Genomic DNA, 23,306 nt, shown 5'->3' with positions numbered 1-23,306 from the left:
TTTCCCATGGTTTCCAATCTCTGGAAGCCTAAAACTGTTTTCACTTCTCTAAAAACAGTCTTGTCGCATCTTTAAAATTTATTGTTCTTTGTTGAAAATGCTATGTAACCCAGAGTTCCAAGACACTGTTTTGAGTTACCTTTCATTGAGATTTCTCCTGCTGTGATGTACGCTGCACATATTATTGAACTGGCTTGTTTTTCTCTTTTAACCTATCTCTCCCATCAATAAACTTACAAGCATTGAAGAGAAATTATATTTCTTCTCCAACATTGTCTAGGGAGCAGAATATAGGGGGAAAAAGAGAGAGAAAGAAAGAAGCAGCATTTAGAAAGGAGAGCAGGAGCCAGAAGAGAATGGTATTATACAGTCTGAGAGATTTTTCAAAGAGCAGTGGTCAGCAAGGTCCAGAGAAGGCTCTTATTCCAGGGCCATCCGTGTACTTCTGCATGTCACCATGCCCTTCTCCAGATATACACATGGGTCTCACTCATCTCCTTCAGGTTCCCCCCCCCCTTTTTTTTTTTTGAGACAGGGTCTCACTTTGTTGCCCAGGCTGGAGTGCAGTGGCACAATGACAGCTCACTGTGGCCTCAACATAGCCAGACTCAAGCGATCCTCTCACCTGAGCCCTCTAAGTAGATGGGACTAGAGATGAATGCCACCAAGCCCAGCTAAATTTTTTATTTTTTTGTATAGACAGGGTCTCACTATGTTGCCCAGGCTGGTCTTGAACTCCTGGGCTCAGGCAATCCTCTTGCCTTGGCCTCCCGTGAAGTAAACTGATGACATTGCAACCTCCTATTCTATTCCTGGTGCTCACTATCTCCCTTCTCTATTTTCAAAATCTTTACTGCTTCTGGCATACTAGATATATTTTTTGTTTTGTTTATTATCTGCCCTTTCCATTTTTATCTGTCTTTGTTTATTATCTCTCTATGAAGACAGTGATTTCTATCTTTTTGTTCACTGGTGAATCCTTGTACCTCAGACAATCCTTGATATATACTAAGCACTAAATATTTGTTGAATGAAAAATTGAATCATACAGAGAAGGTATATAAGATAAGGACTGAAAACAGCCGAAGGTGGTTTTAGTGCAAAGTTCTTAAAGTGTCACAGGATCAGAATTATAGTGGACAGGGAAGAGAATGAGAGTCAGGAATGAGAAGAAGAAGGATGGTAGCTTGCAGGGAGAAGACAGCATAGAGAGCCAAGGATGATGAGAGCGAGTCAGTGAAAAGAAGGACATTTAATGTGTGAGGAATAATTGAAGTCAGATGTCCTAGAGGAGTCAAAGAAAATGGAATCAGAGACATATGTTAAGAGGTTGGCCTGAGACGGAAGAGAAAGATAATGATGGGTGTAGATACAGGTAAGTTCGTGAATGCAAGGAAGGAAAATAAAGTGAATTCATACCTGATGGCCACTATATTCTCTGTAAAGTAGGAAGCTGATCTTCAGCTGAGAGGAAGAGAAAGAGAAATGTGTTAGAGGATGGAGAGCCTTTTGGTATGATTTTGAAATTGCTTCTAGGTGACTAAGAATTGGCTAGCGAGTAGAATAAGGAGTGCCAGATAATATTGTCAGTCCCTATACTAGCAAAAGATGGATTTTAATGTAGAAATCACTTGACAACTATCAGAGAACATTCTTATCTAAAACCTACTATTAAAAATATTCTAATCCACGAACTAAATTATCTGTAGAACACTTTTTAAAACTAGATCAATGCCAAAGCGAAAGTGAAACATTTATTTTCAGTAGGACAGCTATCCACTGACACCCTGATTTGTATTATAACAAATAACTAATACAGATATCATCAATTTACTTGCAACAGAGCAGCAGTTGTTCAGTATATTATCAATGTATGGTTTTATTGTGATTGATTTGAGAAATGTATGTAAGTCAATTTAAGGCTGGAAGAAACCCAAAGCATCCATCAAGTTTCGTCTTCTCTATAAGTGTTTTGTTAGACATAGAAATGAGTGCTTTGCCATTTAAAAAATATCAGATTTTGCCCTGATTGAAAAAATGAGTCTTTCAAATAATCTAACATCTTCTTGGCTTTTCAATGAGCTGTCACTTGCATCTTAGCACAGACATTTGTCTTCTATGAGTAAGAGGAATTCTTTTATTAATTCATCTATTTTATGTATTATACATAAGTATATGGCATTGTTATTTTAAATAAAGGTGAGCCAAAATATTTACAAATTGCTTCACAGCAATTCAGGTATGGGATATTGGAATTAAAAAAAATACTTAATTTCTTTAACCTCCAGCATAAGATAAAAGAGGCATGAAGTCCTACTAAAGTTAAATTAACCCCTCACTTACTTAAGCTAAATCTGTTCAAGCAGACTGAGATTACTTCATTCTGCTTTAATACTACTTATTCCATTCAACTCCCCTAAACAGAGGTGAAAACCTATTCACTTTTGGCCCAGACTCAGGGGTTTGGATTTATTTCCTGTAAATCAGAGTTAGTTTAATCTATGACCCAATTTTTTCCATGTCCTGCCTCAGAAAGGATAAACATTCCTAAATTAGTGATCTCCAAACTTTGTTAAGTGGTAGAATGTGCTTTCCTAAAGAAGTTGCTCATAGAACTCAGGGGCAGAGTCTATTCCTAACAAGTCTAATGAACTTAGGAGAGGAATAGGGCTGGGCTAGGGGAGGGGAGACTGCATAACGGATAGAAGGGAAGCAAACAAATAAAAATGTTTGCACTTTGCAGTTCTTCTTTTCATGTGTTTCCCAGTCTTGCTTTCCCTTCTTTTTCTCTAACATCTTTTCCTCATTGTCTTAATGACCACCATGTCTTACTTTAAGAGTTGGTGCAAAGGAGCCACTTTCACAGAATATGCTTAGGGGAAGCTAATGAATCCCTGTCTTTCCTCATAACTAGGCTTCCAGTGGAAACTTCAGTATATAAGATGTGAAGCCTATTTGAAAAATGGCTTGGTAACCAGAGTCCGGTCCACTTTTTCCTCGTTTGGAAGACAGCAGTCCATCTCATCCCCTACCTTGTCCCTGAGCACGTGTACACAATCCTAAGGCTCCATGGGACTGTTTAGATGCACCTTTATAAATAGCTGTGACTAGATTTTGGTCTTTTAAATCACAATGAGAGTCTTTGCTTTTTATTATATAATTCTTATTTTTTGGTCTTATTCTTAAAACTACTTTGTGGTTTTTGAGCATTATTTGTTTTTGTTTTTTTGAGACAGGGCCCTTGCTCTGTCACCCAGGCTGGAGTGCAATGGTGCAATCACGGCTCACTGCAGCCTTGACCTTGAGGGCTTAGTTGATTCTCCCACCTTAGCCTCCCTAAAGCTGGGACTACAGGTGTGTGCCACCACACCCAGCTACTTTTTTTATTTTTTGTATTTATTTTCCCATCTCGGAACTTTGCCATGTTGCCCAGGATGTTGTCAAACTCCTAGACTCAAGCAATCCACCCACCTCAGCCTTCCATACTATTGGGATTACAGGAGTAAGCCACTATGCCTGGCCAAGCATTATTTCCTCTTCTTAACTTTGATGCTCTCTTTTTCTCTAATCTTTTGATGCTCTCTTTTTCTCTAATCTTTTGGAAGTCACACAGTCTATCTGTTTACTCTTAGTTACTTTGGAGTAAACAAAAATGTCTTACACTATCTAAGCATATTTCCTCTTTTTTTTTTTTCTATTGCAGCTCCAAATAGATTGGGAGAAAATCAAAGCCAAAATTGAGATGGAAATTACAAAAGAAAGAGAGCAATCATCAAGCAGCAATCCAGCAAGAGTATAGGTTTAAAGCCCTAAATGCCATGCGTATCTTTAAGAAATTTTATCTTTTGAAACACATTCTGATTAACCAAGGGTAAGCATGTTTTGGTTGCTAAAGAAAAAAGCATAATCTTTAAACGAGTATAAGTACTTGCTGTGTATTTAATGTAAAAGTACATGCAGAAAGATGAAACACAAAGTAATTGATGTATTTCTTTTATATTTTTTAGTCCAATAATTAGCAAAATATTACTATGTGCTTAAGAGATACCTGTTTAGTGTCGATTATATGTCAGTTTTTTGCCCATTACTTCATCCCTAAATCTTCAGCATGAACAAATATTAATGTCGATAATAAAACATTGGACTCTTTGAAATGTATGTTACCATTAATTTCTATTTGACCTCTAAATTGTAAAATGCCTCCAAAAGTTTATTTATTTATAGAACAAAAATACATGAGGATGGATTTGTACAAATGTATAAAATGCCACTATTTATACACCAAGTTCATAGCAGCATTACTGGAATAGCAAAAGATGGAAACAGCTCAAGTGTCTATCATGAATGGATAAACAAATGTGCTATAATACATACAATGGAATATTATTTAGCCTTAAAAAGGAATGAAGTTCTGATAAATACTACCTCAGGATAAACCTTGAAAACACTATGCTAAGTGAAATAAGCCAGACACAAAAGGCCAAATATGATGCCACTTTTATGAGGTACCAGCATAGGCAAGTTCACAGAAGCAGAAAGGAGAATAGTGGTTGCCAGGGACTGCAGGGAGGAGGAAATGGGGGGTGGGGTTATTGTTTAACGAGTACATAGTTTCTGTTTGGGATGAACAAATTCTGGAAATGGATAGCGATGATGGTTGCTCAACATTGTGAATGTTAATGCCACTAAATTGTACCCATAAAAATGGTTAAAATGGTAAATTTTGTTATGTATATTTTATCATAATTTAAAATATATATCTAGAATGGGCAAGAAGGATTCTCCTCATTCCTCTCTTGACTTGAGAATGATCAGTCAATAGGCCCTGAAGTCTGAATTTGTGAAAATTTCCTTGGGTGACAAACTTGTTTGATTACTCTTAATTTAGTGTATCCCAAAGTTATTACCACACAATCTTTTAAACAATAAAACAAATACCCCTTAGAAAGTCTTCTGCAAACCCATTTCTGAAAATGGTACATTATAGGGTGGGTATAGATGCATAGATATGGGATTATGTATGATTATATATATATATATATATACACACACACAAAGGGATAGAGAGATTACCTCTCTTAACCCCCATTTTAATTACTATGTCTAGGTTTTTTAAATAAAAATCTTTTCTTTTTAACATGTTTCTTTTCTTTTCCGGAATATTGGAATATTCTGTTCTTGATCCAGATGAAATCTGATTGAGCAGTGTACTTATAAGTTGTACTGTATATGTGTTTCCTATATTGTTATATTTCAATAAGAAGCTTAAAATGTTTAAAAATAAATGGTTAAAAGGTTTTATGTTATGTATATTTTACCACAATAAATGCAAAAAATAAAAAGTCTGTGTTCTAAACGATTCTCTCATATCCTAGAATTCAATCCAATTCTAACACTAACTACCTAGAATTAGAAACAGATCCCACAAGTTAAAGGGCAAGGTTCCCAAAAAGACTGCCTTTATTTATTTATTTGTTTATTTATTTTTTGAGACAGGGTCTGGCTCTGTCACCCAGGCTGGAGTGCAGTGGCCCGATCACAGCTCACTGCAACCTCCGTCTCCCGGGTTCAAGCAATTCTAGTGCCTCAGCCTCCTAAGTAGCTGGGATTACAAGTGCCCACCACCACACCCAGCTAATTTTTGTATTTTTAGTAGAGACAGGGTTTCACCATGTTGGCCAGGCTGGTCTCAAACTCCTGAATTCCTGACCTCTAGTGATCTGTGCTCCTCGGTCTCCCGAGGTGCTGGGATTACAGGCATGAGCCACCGCACCTGCCCTAAGACTGCCCTTATTTTAGACTCCAGCCACAATCAGAGTCCCCAGGCTACTCACACTCGTGTCTGACTTGGCTGCACATTTGGAGGCTCCCTCAACCCCACTTTAAGTTTGATAACTTGCTAGAAAGATTCCCAGAACTCACAGAAACACGTTACTTACAATTAGTTTTATTAAAATGATAGAACTCAAGAACAGCCACATGGAAGACATGCATGGTCTGGGAAAAAGTTGGGGGAGGGAACGTGGAGGGAACATAGAACGTCCATGTCCTCTCCTCGTGGAATGGAGGCATGTCATCTTTCTAGCACATCAATGTGTTCACCCACTAGGAAGCTCCCCCGAGCCTTACTTTTCTGAAGTTTCGTTAGTTCTTTTTAAATTAGGGTTTCATTACATGGCATAATTGATTAAAACATTGCCCATGCAATTAAACTCAGTCTCCAGCCCCCTCCTCCGCCCAGAGGTCTAGTGGCTTAAACTCTAATTACGTGGTCAGTTTTTCTGGCAACCACCCCCATTCTGAAGCTATCTAGACTCTCCCCTAGTAGTCACCTTCTTAGCATAATGAAGATATTCTTATCACTCAGGAAATTCCAAGGACTTTGGGAGATCTGTGCCAGGAACCCTCCTTCACTAGACCATATATATTCTTTGATTATCACAGACCACACCCTTATCTTTGACCCGGGATCTTTTATAGTAAAAGGATCATACCTGACTGGGCATAACTGATACTCTTAAGTATTTGCATCTCTCCCTGTGTAAGCAAAGCCCAGTCCAGAGTGCCTACTCCTGTCAGGACCCATTTGTAGCTCGCCGATGGCCACTGGCCACTGGCATCAGTGTAAGTTGTTCTCTATGTGTAGGGCCTTCTCCCTGGGAAATCTGCCCCCTGGCCGTCTATCTGGAGTCTCTGTCTCTCTTTTTGGCAGACAGAACAATTTTTATTGGTAGTTTTTTTCCTCAGAAGATGTAAGAGGAGCATGTCTATATTCACGCCATCTATGTATTGCTGCAGCTCCCCCAGAGTCATTTTATGGACCCAGGTGGTTATATCAAGTGAATAAACTGGATATCTGCTCATGGACTCCAATCACCTTTTGATGCTGGAAGGGAGGTCCTCTTATGAGCACTGACATGTCTTACGTTAATGCACCACTCAGATTCCCATAATGATTTCCACAGGGCCATGCCGTGTAAGGGCATCCCTTTAATAGACCAATCTCCATTGCTCTTCTGCCTGACCATATGACCAGGCCACTGGCCACAGCCAATGAGTATGTAGAAACCCAAACATAAGAATAAATAGCATGCAATAGAGCCCACCAAGCTGATTTGTTTTTAGATTCTACTCTGGGTGCTCTGGCTTATGCCTGTAATCCCAGCACTTTGGAAGGCTGAGGCAGGGGAATTGCTTGAGCCCAGGAGTTTGAGACCAGCCTGGACAACATGATGAAACCCCATCTCTACAAAAAAGCCAGGCGTAGTGGCATGCACCTGTAGTCCCAGCTGCTCAAGAGGGAGGATTGTTTAAGCCAGGGAAGTAGAGGCTGCAGTGAGCCATGATCATGCCACTGCACTCCAACCTGATGACAGAGCAAGATGCTGTCTCAAAAAAAAAATTTTTTTTGTTTTACATTTTTTGATCAGAGTAATGATGTTGTCTGATCACATTGGAACTGCTATCCATAAACCAAACAGCTATTTATTGATCAAACGAGCTGTTTATGGCATATTGTCCAAGTGATGACAGAATCTGGCAGCTCCTTGGGGGCTTCCAAAGGCAGTCCTAGGGGAAAAGTGTCTACCAGCTGATGAGTACACTACATCCCCCCAGTATGTATTCCTATACAAATCATTTCCACTTTATTATGGAGTGCTTCCAAACACTTTGTTCCTCATTAGTGTTTCTCTGACATCAACCCAGATATGATGGATATTACAGTTTTAAAAATTATTTTATGTCCTTCAGTCATAGAGGCAGTTTCAATTAATGTCTGAGAGCGAGCTATTAATTGCCCCTCAAATGGGAATTCTCTAGTCCAACATCTAAATGGTCCAGTCATTGTTGCTGTGAGGAACGCATGGGCTTCTGCAGAAGCCCTCTGCTCTACGCAGGGTGATTACACCAAGAGTTTGTCCAGACCAACACTCCAGCTTCTATTATGGACTGTGTGGGGTTGGGAATCTCATTCATCCTCATTTATCCTGTCCAATAAATGTGGCTTGATGGGTGGATTTACATGGCTTGTTTTACTGTTGTCAACTCAAATCATTAGATTTAGAAAATAAGATTAAGTATAGAGTTTGAATGAAAAGCTCGAGGATAGCCACCCGGAAAACACAGATTCCAAAGGAATGGGGTCAGTGCTCTAAAGTGGAGAAGTTAAGGTTTCCTTTATAAAAGCAGAGACAAAGAAGTTTAACAGGGTTACAGCATTTTCCATACAAGGTCAGCCTCCTCATGCCTGTAATCTCAATACTTTGGGAGGTCAAGATGGTAGGATAGCTTGATGCCAGGAGTTTGAGACCAGCCTGGGCAATATAATGAGACCCTGTCTCTATTAAAAACAAAAACAAAAAAAACATTCCTCCAAACTGGGATAAATAAAGCAGACTTTTAGGAGTCCTTTTAATGTTGGAGGCCCAGGAGAGGGGGTCCCACTGGTCCACCCGACCTTCTATAGTGCTATATTAAGATCTTTATTTCAACCCATCAGTGCCCATTTTATTCATCTCATTTCTTAATAACCATCTAAAAATTTCCACCCTGCTGGAATGAATCCTTTGTTTCTGCTGTCTCTTCTCATTGTCTTGTTAATTAATGTTCTTGATATCTTTATGACACACATCAAGAAGCAGAGACAGAAAATCCAATAAGCCTTCTCTGTTGTTGAATTCTGTAAGAGTAAGTTTACATGGGGTGCCCTTGCAAAAGGGGTCCCTTTAATAACAGCATTTACCATGACTGGGTAATGGCCATATTCAGTAGATAAATATGCTGATAATCATAAAGCCAGTTTCAGTGGTTTGCATACAAAGCATATCAGCTGCTTCATCTGGGCTATTTCACTTGACATTTATAGAGAGAATCAGAAAGTCCTTCTCAGGGTAAATACACTCTTTACAGTGGCTTTTATCCAGTCCACCAAGCCAGCTCTTCCCTCTGGAATAACCCTGCTGTGTGTCTGGCTCACATACAACCTTCTATGATTGTTCCATAGTGAGCTGTGGGTCCTGTATCAACCTAAACATAATCTTCTGCATTGCAGCATTCAAAACCAAAGGTACTGCCCCTAAATTAGATACTCTCACAGTCCACTTTGGTAAAGATTCTTCAGGAGGCTGATAACTATCCACAAAATGAAACAGCTCCTTCACACTATACCTACTGATTTCAGTAGTTTTATGGGTTTGCCCTCCCACAACATGAAGTACCCTCTAGCTGACCAGAGCTACCTTCTGTTGTCCTAGCATAATTGTTCCTTTTGGGGGTTGCCTGAGGCTAGTGGCCATAGCTGAGACTTACCAAAATCTGAGTTTGGTTCAAGGTCAACATCCACCCTAGCATTTTCTTTCACTCTCAACTTTAGCTATTATAGATACAGCCAAGGGATTGTATGTTTACTATATTTCTTTTTATTTTGTGTTTCTTTATGTCCCCTGTGAAAGGAAAATAAATCTTGGGACCCCAAAATCACTAAGCCAAGGGAAAAGTCAACCTGGGAACTATGTCAGGCAAACCTGCCTTCCATTTTATTCCTAAGTAAGATAGTTGCAAAAAGAAAAAGCTACATACCTCCCTCACAATTTGCCCACAAGGAAATTCCTTGTGGACAAAAGACAACTCAAAGTCATCCCTCTGAGGCTCACCTGAGACAAATGCGTATCTGATCGCAGAAATCCCATATTTCTCCCCTATCGTTTATGTAAAAATGCAGATTCACTGAGCAAGACTAAACTGTGTATTCAGTGGAAGGCTGATCAAAGGACTCAGAATAATGCAACCTTTGGTCTCTTATCTACTTATGACCTGGGAGCCCCTGCCTCAAGCTGTCCCTCCTTACCTGATGGAACCAATGTACATCTTACACATATTGATTGTGTCTCATGTCTCCCTAAAATGTGTAAAAGCAAGCTGTACACTGACCACCTTAGGCACATGTAAGGACCTCCTGAGGCTGTGTCACAGAGGCGTCCTTAACCTTGGCAAAATAAACTTTCTAAATTGATTGAGACCTGTCTCAGATACATTTTGGTTTATAATTCAAATGATCGCCTTCCTTTGGAGTTGAGTCTACCACCATTTCTAAATTCCACTGATAATTTTTACCTTTGGTAACTGATTGCAGCACAGTGCAGTCTCATTAGGTATTAGTTATTAGATAGTCATCAAGAAACCAGATTCCTCATCCCCCACCCATTCATTCTTTCTGTTCCCAAGCCAAGTTTCTGTGAATCAGTGACTGAAGTCACTCCCTCAGTCATATCCAATGTTGCAGTTGTATGTGCTTTTGTCTTATGCTTTAAAAAATATCTATTGTAGAAGCTTTTCAGTTGGTTTAACGCCAATTTTTTTTTTTTTTACATTTTAGAAGGGTTTGATACAACTTAGTGCTTTTGTATGTAGGTATAAACATTTCGTATATTTCATAAACATATCAAACAGAGAAGATTGTTTATCCAGAATGCTTAGGACCTGACCCTGTTACAAACTAATGATATTTCTGAAATATAATGATCCAAAAAAAGTTTTGGTATAGAGGGTATGGTATATAATATGGAACCTAAATTTTAAACAAGTTGTAAAGCAAATATACCTTAGGAAATGGTTTACTATAATAAAACATTTCCATGTGTCCCTATTGAAGAGTCTTCAAATGTCTGTCATTTTGTACATATAGAAAATATATACCTTTCTGGAAATGAAGCATGCTACATAAATCCTGTTTGGAGAAATACCTCAAATACGTTTTCCTTATTAATCCTTATACTGACAAAATTCAGAATTTACAATGTACATAGCATTAAGAGGTAATATGCAGCAATAACAATGTATGGATTCATGTTATTTACCAAGAACTCCTTGTTAATTTGTGGGTAGGATTTTGGGAAAATCACTTGTCAGGATTTCTTTTAGAACCATCTGGAAACCAAAGAAGGTCACGCAGCAGCTCTTTTGGAAAGACTCATCATCTTCTTGTCCTTAGCTTGTATATCTTCAGTGTCTTCTGCTCAGTGGTAAATGATCTCTGGGCCAGAAAATTTATGAGGTTCTCCCAACCTTTTACAGTCTCTAACAAAGTCAATTTTTAAAAATTCTGTCTGCTTTACTTTAAAGTTACTCTGTCCCTGTGAATTGGCTTGAGCTGCTGGAATATCACTGCCTGGCCATTTGCAACCAGGGGATCATACACTCACCATGCACTATGCATAAATGTTTAAATGTAGTAATTTCTAAAACAGACCACTTCAAAACAACCATTTTGAAACAATTCAGAGCAATTCATGCTTTCAGGCAGTTCCAGATGTTCTAGATTATCTAAAACTCTTTTTTACTCTAATAATCTTCTATGGTGAAGAAACTTTCACATTAAAATTTTTTGTACTTTTAATTGAAAAAAATTTTAATTCCATGGAAATGATTATGACAAATTATTTTCCTAGTAAGTTGAGTATAAAGTAGTGGCTCTAAGCTCCTTTTCATTTTGAGAGTATTATCGCCAAAATAGAGAGTTTAAAACGACTCAGTCAAGAAGCAATAAAATATCTACCTAAAGTGTATTTTCTTGTCTTCAAGTCAAGGGCTGTACCAGAAGGCTACTCATTTAGCCAGTAAATGAGTAAACAAATAATGTTTACTTCTATAAAACATCAATAGAGTTTGTAAGCCAAGACCCTCCAAGTGATTAGCATTAAATGCTAGGATGTAATTTCATAGAGTAGGGATTAAGTAATATTTGTACTGTGCTGGAGAATTAAAATAATAGTAGAATCTATGGCTAATTTTCCAATGTTTCTTGCCCTGTCTTTCAATATACACCATTAACATAATATTAGTGTCTCTTCATTTTCTGTGTTTTTAAGGTAGATACAAATATGAACAACAAAATTCACAAAACATAATTTTAAAAGGATTATATTAATAGGTTCAGGACTATAATCAATTTGTCCTTAACTTAAAAGACAATATGAGATAGTAGCTGCTATGCAATGAAATTTTTTATCTTCTAAGTCTACTTAATATTAATCAGTCAAAATTATCAGAAAAGTAGTTATAATAATGAAGCATTTATAATTAAAAGTTGACAAAATCCCTTTTTTTGGCACTTGTTTTCAATGAATAAAGGATCTTTCCTCATTCTTGATGAATACCTACACCGCAAATAGCAAAATCCATTTATCAACCAAGTCACTTTTGAGCACCTACTGTGGCCTGGGAACTGTTCTAGGTGATAAAGAAACAGTAGTGAGAAGAAAGAAATATTCCTGCTTACATTTTAATGAGTATGTATGGGGAGAAGACATACTATAAACAAACATTTTAAAATATAGTATTTCAGAATTAATAAACAGAGACAGCACAAGAAGGAGATAGGAAGATGATAGGGGAATGTCATTTTAAACAGGGTGTACTGTGCAAAGGCATACAGAGTGATATAATGGACTCTGGAGACTCAGGAAGGGGAGGGTGGAACATGGCTGAGGAAAAAAGCTAATTACTAAGTACAATGTACAGTAATCAGATGATGGGCGAACTAAATCTCAGAATTCCGCTGGGCGCAGTGGCTCATGCCTGTAATCCCAGCACTTTGGGAGGCCGAGGCATGCGGATTGCCTGAGGTCAGAAGTTCAAGCCTGGCCAACATGGTGAAACGATATCTCTACTAAAAATACAAAAATTAGCCGGGCATGGTGGCGGGCGCCTGTAATCCCACCTACTTGGAAGGCTGAGACAGGAGAATCACTTGAATCCGGGAGGCAGAGGTTGCAGTGAGCCGAGATGGTGCCACTGCACTCCAGCCTGGGCATGACAGAGCGAGACTCCGTCTCCAAAAAACAAAAAACAAACAAACAAAACAAAACAAAAATAAAATAAAATCTCAGACTTCACCAATTATACAATTATACAAAAACCGCTTGTACCCAAAAGCTATTGAGTTTTTTTAAATTTAAAAATAAAGTCGAAAAAAGAATAGGTAATGCTAATAATAATATTAATAAAATAATCAACATTAAAAATCAATCAATAAATAGGGTGTAATGGGAAGGTGGCACTGAGAAGGTGAGATTTGCACAAACACCCCAAAGAAGTGGTGCTCAATTTAAACTTCTGCAAAAAAACACACAGGAAAAACATCAAATAAATTCCTATTAGAGGAGCTTATGTTATTCCTCTGTAATTTAAATGTGCTAATCTATAAAAATAATTCTGTATGGTTTTGACATTAATGATCATCATCATAACATGACTTGCTTGTGAATAGATTCTATTTAATAGTCATAATAACTAAACACTGAATATTTATATAACCAAATAATTACTATTCAGGTCCACAATCCCACATATAAAACCCCTGGGTCAAATCTGCTTCAGAATTCAAATCTGTTTAAGAAAAATGGTGTGTATTCCAAAGTTCTTGATAACACTATGCGTTTGTTACAGAACATCCCCAGCAGGGTCGCAGCGATCATTCCCTAAACACATCAGTATTTCTGCCGTGTAACACACGAATATTTATATTAAGTGGTATAAATAAAGATAGTAGCTTATTTTCAAGTTTTCTAGCTTTTCTTCAGGTTTTGCTGCCAAATGAGTTCAGATTGGGTCAGTTATGAAAAAACTTTTTGTAGTTCATAAATTTGCAATTCATAAGTTGTGAATATGAGATTATAGATTTGTTTTGGAGGAATTGGAGTAAAAATTCGGATGTATACATGGGCTTGGGATGAAAGGAAGGGTAAAAAAGGCTAAATCTTCATTTTTCATAGTGGAGAGACAATAGATACTGTTCCCCCGCCATTGGTAAATAATAAGCATGTTATTTATTAATAGATGCATTAAGGTAAATACCAAAAGAGCCAACTAAAGGAGCTGAAAGTGATTGTTTCTGCAGAGGGGAAGGTTGAGAAGAACGGATCCAGTACTACTGTTTTTCACAACAAACCTTACAGAAGTATTTGCCTACTTAAATATGTGCATGTATAACTTCAATAAAAATAAACACTGACCTTAAAAAAAAGATGGGAGAAAATATGTGGACCACCTATTCGACAAAGGACCTGCATGTAGAACTTACCAAGAACTATCAAATCTTAACAGTAAAAAACAAACAAGCAATCCAATAAGAAAATGGTCAAGGGACATGAACAGACATTTCACCACAGAGAATATACAGATAGCAAATACACACATGAAAAGAAGCTCGATGGCTTAGCAATTAGGGAAATGCAAATTAAAACCATGCCAATCAGAATGACTGAAATAACCAGTGATAACAAATGCTGGCAAGGATGCAGAGAAACTGGATCACTTACATTTTACTGGTGGGAATATAAAAATGCCATAGCCATTATGGAAAGAAATATGACAGTCTCTTACAAAACTATACATGCACTTACCATATGACCAAGCAATTGCACTCTTGGGCATTTATCCCAGAGAAATGGAAACTTATGTTCAAGTAAAAAGCTGTATGCAAATGTTTGTAGTAGCTCAACTCTTAATAGCCAAGAACTGAAAGCAACTCAAGTATCTTTCAACGAGTGAATGCTTCAACAAACTATGGTACATCTATATCATGGAACACTATTCAGTAGTAAAAAGAAAACAACCGGCACAACAACCTAGGTGGATCTCTAGGGAATTATTCCAAGTGAGAAAGGCAATCTCAAAAGGTTATACACTGTATGAGTCCATTTATATAACATTCTTGAAAGAAAAAATAGTAAGATGGAAAACAAATTAGTGGTTGCCAGAAGTTAAGAAGTGGTGAGAGGGAGAATGGATGTGGCTCTAAGGCTAAAAGGTAGCACCAGAAAGCCCTGTGATGATAGAACAGTTCTGTGTCTTGATTGTGGTGATGGTTACATGAAGCTACCAAATGATTACAGTGCACATAAATAAAAACCTTAGGTGCAAAACAGTACTATACATTTACTCTGGGTACATCCACGTGAAGCAAAAATATGCAGAGAAAATGCTGGAAATACACTTTCCAAACATTGATTAAATCTCAATTTAGAGGAGTAGGCAGCGATTGAGGACCAAGGTAGTAGAGGGGACTTTGTTGTAATGTTCTCTTCTTTCTTTCCTTCCTTCTTTTTAAAGGAAGATGTATATGTTATTACTTGAGTTGAAAATGTAAACAAAAAAGACTGGAAGATTATAGTTCATTGGAGTATCTCAGTGTAGTGAGATAAAGGACAGATTTTAAGACTGAATTTTCTCCAATGTGTGTTTAAATATCACTTTTGTAATTTTATTTTTATTAAAAATATTTTTAATCAATTTTGGACATTTCTATTACACAAAAAACCCCCAAAAAACCCTGTACCCATTAGCAGTGAATCCTCGTCTCCTACCCTATCCCCTACCCAGCCCTAGGAAACTACTAATCAACTTCCTCTCTTTACAGATTTTCCCCTCCTGGGCACTTAATTTAAATGGAATTATACAATGTGTGGTCTTTTGTAACTGGCCTCTTTCACTTAGCACAATGTTTTCAAGGTTTATCCATGTAGCATGTATCAGTTCTTTCTTTTATTGCTGAATAATATTCCACCGTATTTATATGCCACAGTTTATTTATCCATTCATCACTTGGTAGACATTTGGGCGGTATCTACTTTTGCTTGGGCTGTTATAAGTAAAGGTGTTATGAACATTTTCACACAAGTTATTGAGTAATAGATCTTTTTTCCTTCTTTTTTTTTTTGAGACAGAGTTTATATATTATATATATGTGTATATATATGTGTGTATATATATGTATATGTGTATATATATGTGTATATATATGTATATATATACACACCATGGAATACCATACATACCATGGAGATGTATATATATATATATATGTGTGTGTGTGTGTGTATAGATATATATGTGTGTGTGTGTATATATATATAAAATATATATATATATAAAACATTTTCTTTATCCATTTGTTGATTAATGGGCATTTGGGCTGGTTCCATATTTTTACAATTGTGAATTCTGCTGCTATAAGCATGAGTATGCAAGTATCTTTTTCATATCATGTCTTCTTTTCCTCTGGGTAGATACCCAGTTTGGGTTGCTAGATCAAATGGTAGATCTACTTTTAGTACTTTAAGGAATCTCCACACTGTTTCCCATAGTGGCTGTACTAGTTTACATTCCCACCAGCAGTGTAAAAATGTTGCCTTTTCACCACATTCACTCCAACATCTTTTTTTTTTTTTTGGCCATTCTTGTAGGAGTGAGGTGGTATCGCATTGTGGTTTTGAACCACATCTGATCATAGGTGATGTTAAGCATTTTTTTCATGTTTGTTGGCCATTTATATATCTTATTTTGAGAATTGTCTATTCATGTCCTTAAACCAGTTTTTGATGGGGTGGTTTGTTTTTTTCTTGTTGACTTGTTTGAGTTCCTTGTAGATTTTGGATATTAGTCCTTTGCCAGATGTATAGATTGTGAAAATTTTCTCTCACTCTGAGGATTGTCTGTTTGCTGATTGTTTCATTTGCTTTGCAGAAGCCTTTTAGTTTAATTAAGTCTCATCTATTTATCTTTATTTTTGTTGCATTTGCTTTTGGGTTCTTGGTCATGAAATCTTTGCCTAAGCCAATCTCTAGAAGGGTTTTCCGATGTTATCTTCTAGAATTCTTATGGTTTCAGGTCTTGAGATATGATTTAAGTCCTTGATCCATCTTTGTTGGGAAAAAGCTGAGTGTTGGGGAAAAAAACTGAGGCAGGGCTTGTATGTCTGACATAATGTCCTCTGGAATGTGTCTAGACTGGCTGGCTCCTTGCTTCTAGCCCTCCTACTGCTCTTAGATCAATTGTATTCCCATTATCTCAAATAGCAGAACATGTTCCATATAAATGCTAAACCAAGAACAGCTGTAGATCATGCGCCTGCCCTTTTGACCCCCACATTCTCACCACCTGTTTCTTTGTTGAATTACCAATAAATAGCGTGGGCTCCCAGAGCTCGGGGCCTTCGCAGCTTCCGCAGCCTCCGCAGCCTCCACAATCCCGATGGCCCCCTGGTCCCACTTTCCTTCTCAAACTGTCTTTTTCTCAATCCTTTGACTCTGCCAGACTTCGTCGCCCCTATGGCCTGGTGTTGGGTCTGATCACCCCAATACATCTTGAGTTAATTTTTGTATAGGTGAGAGATGAGGATCCAGTTTCCTTCTTCTACATGTGGCTTCCTGGTTATCCCAGCACCATTTGTTGAATAGGGTGTCCATTCCCTACTTTTGGTTTTTGTTTGTTTTCAGTTGGCTGTAAGTATTTGGCTTTATTTCTGAGTTCTGTATTTTGTTTCATTGTTCTATGTGCCTATTTTTATATCAGTACCATGCTCTTTTGGTGACTATGGCCTTATGGTGTAGTTTGAAGTCAAGTAATGTGATGACTCCAGATTTATTCTTTTTGCTTAGTCTTGCTTGGCCATGTGGGGTCCTTTTTGGCTCCATATGAAATTTATGATTGTTTTTTTCTAGTTCTGTGAAGAATGATGGTGGTATTTTGATGGGAATTGCATTGAATTTGTAGATTGCTTTTGGCAGTATGGTCATTTTCAAAATATTGAGTCTACCCATTTATGAACATGGAAAGTGTTTCCATTTGTTTGTGTCATCTCTGATTTCTTTTAGCAGTGTTTGTAGTTTTCTTGTAGAGGTCTTTCACCTCCTTGGTTAGGTATATCCCTAAGTATTTTATTTTTTTTTTTGCAGCAATTGTAAATGGGGTTGTGTTCTTGATTTGATTCTCAGATTGGTTACTGTCGGTGCACAGCAGTGCTACTGATTTGTGTACATTAACTTTGCATCCTGAAACTTTGCTGAATTCATTTATCATATCTAGGAGCTTTTTGGATGAGTCTTTAGGGTTTTCTAGCCGTGTAATCACAACATCAACAAACAGCAACACTTTGACTTCCTCTTTACTGATTTGGATGCCCTTTATTTCCTTCTCTTGTCTGATTGCTATGGTTAGGACTTCCAATACTATGTTGAATAAAAGTGATGAAAGTGGGCACCCTTGTCTTGTTCCAGTTCTCAGGGGGAATGCTCTCAACTTTTCCCCATTCAATACAATGTTGGCTGAGGGCTTGTCATAGATAGATGGCTTTTATTACTTTAAGGTATGTCTATTTTGTGCTGATTTTGCTGAGGGTTTTAATCATAAAGGGATGCTGGATTTTGTCAAATGCTTTTTCTGCATCTATTGAGATGATCATGTGATTTTTGTTTTTAATTCTGTTTATGTGGTGTATCACATTTACTAACTTGCATATGTTAAATTATCCCTGCATCCCTGGTATGAAACCCACTTGATTATGGTGGATTATCTTTTTGATACGCTGTCAGATTTGGTTAGCTAGTATTTTGTTGAGAATTTTTGTGTCTGTAGTTTTCTTTTCTCTTTTCTTTTTTTTTTGTTATGTCCTTTCCTGGTTTTTGCATTATGGTGATACTGGCTTCATAGAATGATTTAGGGAGGATTCCCTCTTTCTCTATCCTGTAGAATTGTGTTAATAGGATTGGTACCAATTCTTCTTCTTCTTCTTGTTTTTTTTAGATGTAGTCTGGCTCTGTTGCCCAGGCTGGAGTGCAGTGGCGCGATCTTGGCTCACTGCAACTTCTGCCTCCTGGGTTCAAGCGATTCTCCTGTCTCAGCCTCCCAAGTAGCTGGGATTACAGGCACATGCCACCATGCCTGGCTAATTTTTGTACTTTTAATAGAGATAGGGTTTTGCCATGTTGGCCAGGCTGGTCTTGAACCCCTGACCTCAAGTGATCCACCCACCTCAGCCTCCCAAAGTGCTGAGATTACAGGCGTGGGCCACTGCGCCCGGCCCCAATTCTTCTTTGAATGTCTGATATAATTCAGCTGTGAATCTGTCTGGTCCTGGACTTTTTTTGTTGGCAATTTTAAAATTACCATTTCAATCTCACTGCTTGTTATTGGTCTGTTCAGAGTTTCTATTTCTTCCTGGTTTATTCTAGAAGGCTTGTTTATTTCCAGGAATTTATCCATCTCTTCTAGGTTTTCTAGTTTATGCGCATAAAGGTATATATAGTAGCCTTGAATGATCTTTTGTATTTCCATTGTATTGGTTGTAATATCTCCCTTTGCATTTCTAATTGAGCTTACTTGGATCTTCTCTCTTTTCTAGGTTAATCTTTTTTTCTTGGTCTATCGATTTTATTTATCTTTTCAAAGAGCCAGGTTTTGTTTCATTTGTCTTCTGTATTTTTGTTTGTCTGTTTCAATTTCATTTAGCTCTGCTCTGATCTTTGTTATTTTCTTTTCTTCTGCTGGATTTGGGTTTGGTTTGCTATCATTTAATTCCTTGAGGTGTGACCTTAGATTGTCTATTTGTGCGCTTTCAGACTTTTTGATGTAGCCATTTAAGGCTATAAACTTTTCTGTTAGCACCACCTTTGCTGTATCCCAGAGCAAAGGTTTGATAAGTTGTGTCACTATTATTGTTCAGTTCAAATAACTTTTTAATTTCCATCTTGATTTCATTGTAGACCCAATGATCATTCAAGAGCAGGTTATTTAATTTCCATGTATTTGCATGGTTTTGAGGATTCCTTTTGGAGTTGATTTCCAATTTTTTTTCACTGTGGTCTGAGAGAGAGTACCTGATATAATTTCAATTTTCTTAAATTTGTTGAGACTTGTTTTGTTGTCTATCATATGGTCTGTCTTGGAGAAAGTTCCATGTGTTGATGAATAGAATGTATATTCTACAGTTGTTGGGTAGAATGTTCTGTAAATATCTGCAAAGTCCATTTGTTGTAGGGTATAGTTAAAGTTCATTTTTTCTTTGCTGACTTTCTGCCTTGATGACCTGTCTAGTGCTGTCAGTGGAGTATTGAATTCCCCCATTATTATTGTGTTGCTGTCTATCTCATTTCTTAGGTCTAGTAGTAATTGTTTTATAAATTTGGGAGCTCCAATGTTAGGTGCATATATATTTAGGATTGTGATATTTTCCTGTTGGACAAGTCCTTTTTATCATTATATAATGACCCTCTTTGTCTTTTTTAACTGCTGTTGCTTTAAAGTTTGTTTTGTCTGACATAAGAAAAGCTACTCCAGCTCACTTTTGGTGTCCATTCACATGGAATATCTTTCTCCACCCCTTTACCTTAAGTTTATGTGAGTCCTTATGTTAGGTGAGTCTCTTGAAGACAGGAGAAACTTGGTTGGTGAATTCTTACCCATTCTGCCATTCTGTGTCTTTTAAGTGGAGCATTTAGGTCATTTACTTTCAATGTTAGTATTGAGATGTGAGGTACTGTTCTGTTCATCATGCTATTTGTTGCCTAAATAACTTTTTTCTTTTACATCGTGTTGTTTTATAGGTCCTGTCAGACTTATGCTTTAAGGAGGTTCTATTTTGGTGTGTCTTGAGGAATTTGTTTCAAGACTTAGAGCTGCTTTTAGTAGTTCTTATACTGTTGGCTTGGTAGTGGCATATTCTCTCAGCATTTGTTTGTTTGAAAAAGACTGTATCTTTCCTTCATTTATGAGGCTGAGTTTCACTGGATACAAAACTCTTAGCTGATAATCATTTTGTTTAAGGAGCCTAAAGACAGAACCCCCATCCCTTCGAGCTTGTAGGGTTTCTGTTGAGAAATCTGCTGTTAATCTGATAGGTTTTCCTGTATAGGTTACCTGGTGCTTTTGCCTCCACAGCTTTTAAAATTATTTACTTCATTTTGACTCTAGATAACCTGATGACTGTGTGCCTACGTGATGATCTTTCTGTGATGAATTTCCCAGGTGTTCTTTCAACTTCTTGTATTTGGACGTCTAGTTCTCTAGCAAGGCCAAGGAAATTTTCCTCAATTATTCCCTCAAATATGTTTTCCAAACTTTTAGATTTCTCTTCTTCCTCAGGAACACCAATTATTCTTAGATTTGGTCATTTAACATAATCCCAAATTTCTTGGAGGCTTTGTTTGTTTTTTAAATTCTTTTTTCTTTGCCTTTGTTGAATTGGGTTAATTTGAAAGCCTTGTCTTCAAGCTTTGAAGTTCTTTCTTCTACCTGTTTGATTCTATTGCTGAGATTTTCTACTGCATTTTGCATTTTTCTAAATGTCTCCTTCATTCTAGAAGTTGTGATTGTTTTTTATTTATGCTTGTTAGATATGAGTTCTAAATTTCTTTTCAAAGAATCAATATGTCAGTATGTTCAATTCTTTGCCTTCTACTTTTAAACTTAACTTCCTCATAAAGCAATCTTTTTCAATTACCTGCTCCACCCTGACTCATTTCAATCATGTGCTCCACCCTGACTCATTCCAATTACCTGCTACCTGCTGCGTCCTGACTCATTCTCCACGCTGCATAACCATTTTTCCCGCCAAACCACTCACCCCGTCACTCTCTTTAAATTAGCCTATCAGAATTAGTTTAGCCTGTGCAGTCTAACCCTAGCCAATAGGGGGACAACACAGCAGCAGAGGCCACGTTCGTCAGGGATAAGAACCCCTTCCCCTCCCTTGTCCAAGTGTGTGCTCATCATTGCTCCATCTGTAAGGGCGCACCCTTCTATAGAAGCACCTTGCCTTGCTGAGAAAAAGAAAATTTTATATTCAAGTGCTATTTCTTTTGAGGCACCGAAACTTTATTTATAACACTCTCTATTCCTCTGGAGATTTTTCCATCCATATCCTATAGCATTAAAAAAATTTCTTTGAGTTGATATTCACCTTTTTCTGGTGCCTCCTTGAGTAGCTTAATACTTGACCTTTTGAATTCTTTTTCTGGCAATTCAGAGATTTCTTCTCAGTTTGGATCCATTGCTGGTGAGCTAGTGTGATCTTTTGGGGGTGTTAAAGAACCTTGTTTTGTCATATTACCAGAATTGTTTTTCTGGTTCCTTCTCATTTGGGTAGACTCTGTCAGAGGGAAGATTTGGGGCTCAAGGGCTGCTGTTCAGATTCTTTCGTCCCACATGGTGCTCCCGTGCTCAGAGGATGTGAGTGCTCAGAGAAGAGGCTTCCTGAGAGCCAAACTACAGTGATTGTTAATTCTCTTCTGTATCTAGCTGCCCAGCAGAGCTACCAGGTTCTGGCATGGTACTGAGGAGTCTCTGCAAAGCATCTTGTGATGTGATCCATCTTCAGATCTCTCAGCCTTGGATACCAGCACCAGCTCCAGTGGAGGTAGCAGGAGAGTGAAGTGGACTCTGTGAGGGTCCTTTGTTGTGTTGTTGTTTATTGTGCTAGTTTTGTGTTGGTTGGCCTCTAGCCAGGAGGTGCTGCTTTCAAGAGAGCATCAGCGGCTGGGCACAGCGGCTCACGCCTGTAATCCCAGCACTTTGGGAGGCCGAGGCGGGTAGATCACAAGGTCAGGAGATCGAGACCATCCTGGCTAACATGGTGAAACCCCGTCTCTACTAAAAATACAAAAAAAAAATAATAATAATAAATTAGTCAGGCGTGGTGGCAGGTGCCTGTATTCCCAGCTACTCAGGAGGCTGAGGCAGGAGAATGGTGTGAACCCAGGGGGTGGAGCTTGCAGTGAGCTGAGATCGCGCCACTGCACTCTAGCCTGGGTGACACAGCGAGACTCCATCTCAAAATAAATAAATAAATAAATAAAGAGCATCAGCTGCAGTAGTATAGGGAGGATACAAGCTTGTCCTAAGGTCACCTGGATAAGTTTCTCAGGCAGTGGGTGGGTCCATAGGGCTACCAAGAGATTATGTCCTTTGCCTTCAGCTACCAGGGCCAGTAGAGAAAGTCCATCAGGTCAGGGTAGGGATAGGCGTGTCTGAGCTCAGACTCTCCTTGGGCAGGGCTTGCTTTGGCTGCTGTGGTGGATGGAGGTCTGGTTCTCAGGCCAATGGAGTTATGTTCCCAGGGGGATTATGGCTGTGTCTGCTGTGTCATGCAGGTCACCAGGAAGGTGAGAGAAAGCCAGCAGTTACAGGCCTCACCCAGCTCCCATGCAGCCCGAAAGGCCGGTCCCACTCCCAACATGCCCCTCCAATAGCACTGAGTTTATTTCCAGACAGGAGGTGAGCAGGGCTGAGGACTCGCCCCAGACTCCAGGCCACCCCACTGGGAAAACAAGCAGGGCTTTCAGGCTTTGCACCTCCCTGCCTGCCACAACTTCTGTGGCCTCAAGACCCAGTATGCCAGTCTGACTCCCATGACCAATCTCTCTGGCTCTTCTTACCATTCGCCCACTACACTGGCTTCTCAACAGCAAGGTGTCCACACTCAACCCCTCCAGTCTCATTTAGTGTGTCACATCTAGTCCTTCCTTGCCTGC

The 23,306-nt window shown here is 38.3% G+C and overlaps 1 protein-coding gene across 6 annotated transcripts in view; it reads left to right on the top strand.

Moving 5' to 3' along the window:
• The window catches only part of IFT80 (intraflagellar transport 80), a 146,980-nt gene extending 141,624 nt beyond the window's left edge, over positions 1-5,356 (top strand). For 5 of the 6 annotated variants that reach the window (XM_063805243.1, XM_054680288.2, XM_054680287.2 and 2 more), the window contains one exon: positions 3,704-5,356. In XM_063805243.1, coding sequence (XP_063661313.1) covers positions 3,704-3,799 — 96 coding nt within the window. In that variant the 3' untranslated portion in view covers positions 3,800-5,356. 6 annotated transcript variants of the gene reach the window in all.
• Positions 5,357-23,306: the final 17,950 nt, after the last annotated feature.

This window comes from Pan troglodytes, chromosome 2 (assembly GCF_028858775.2).
Source record: "Pan troglodytes isolate AG18354 chromosome 2, NHGRI_mPanTro3-v2.0_pri, whole genome shotgun sequence".
NCBI lineage: Eukaryota > Metazoa > Chordata > Mammalia > Primates > Hominidae > Pan > Pan troglodytes.
The sequence above is the reverse complement of the archived record's forward strand: the minus strand, read 5'-3'. Positions and strand labels throughout refer to the sequence as shown.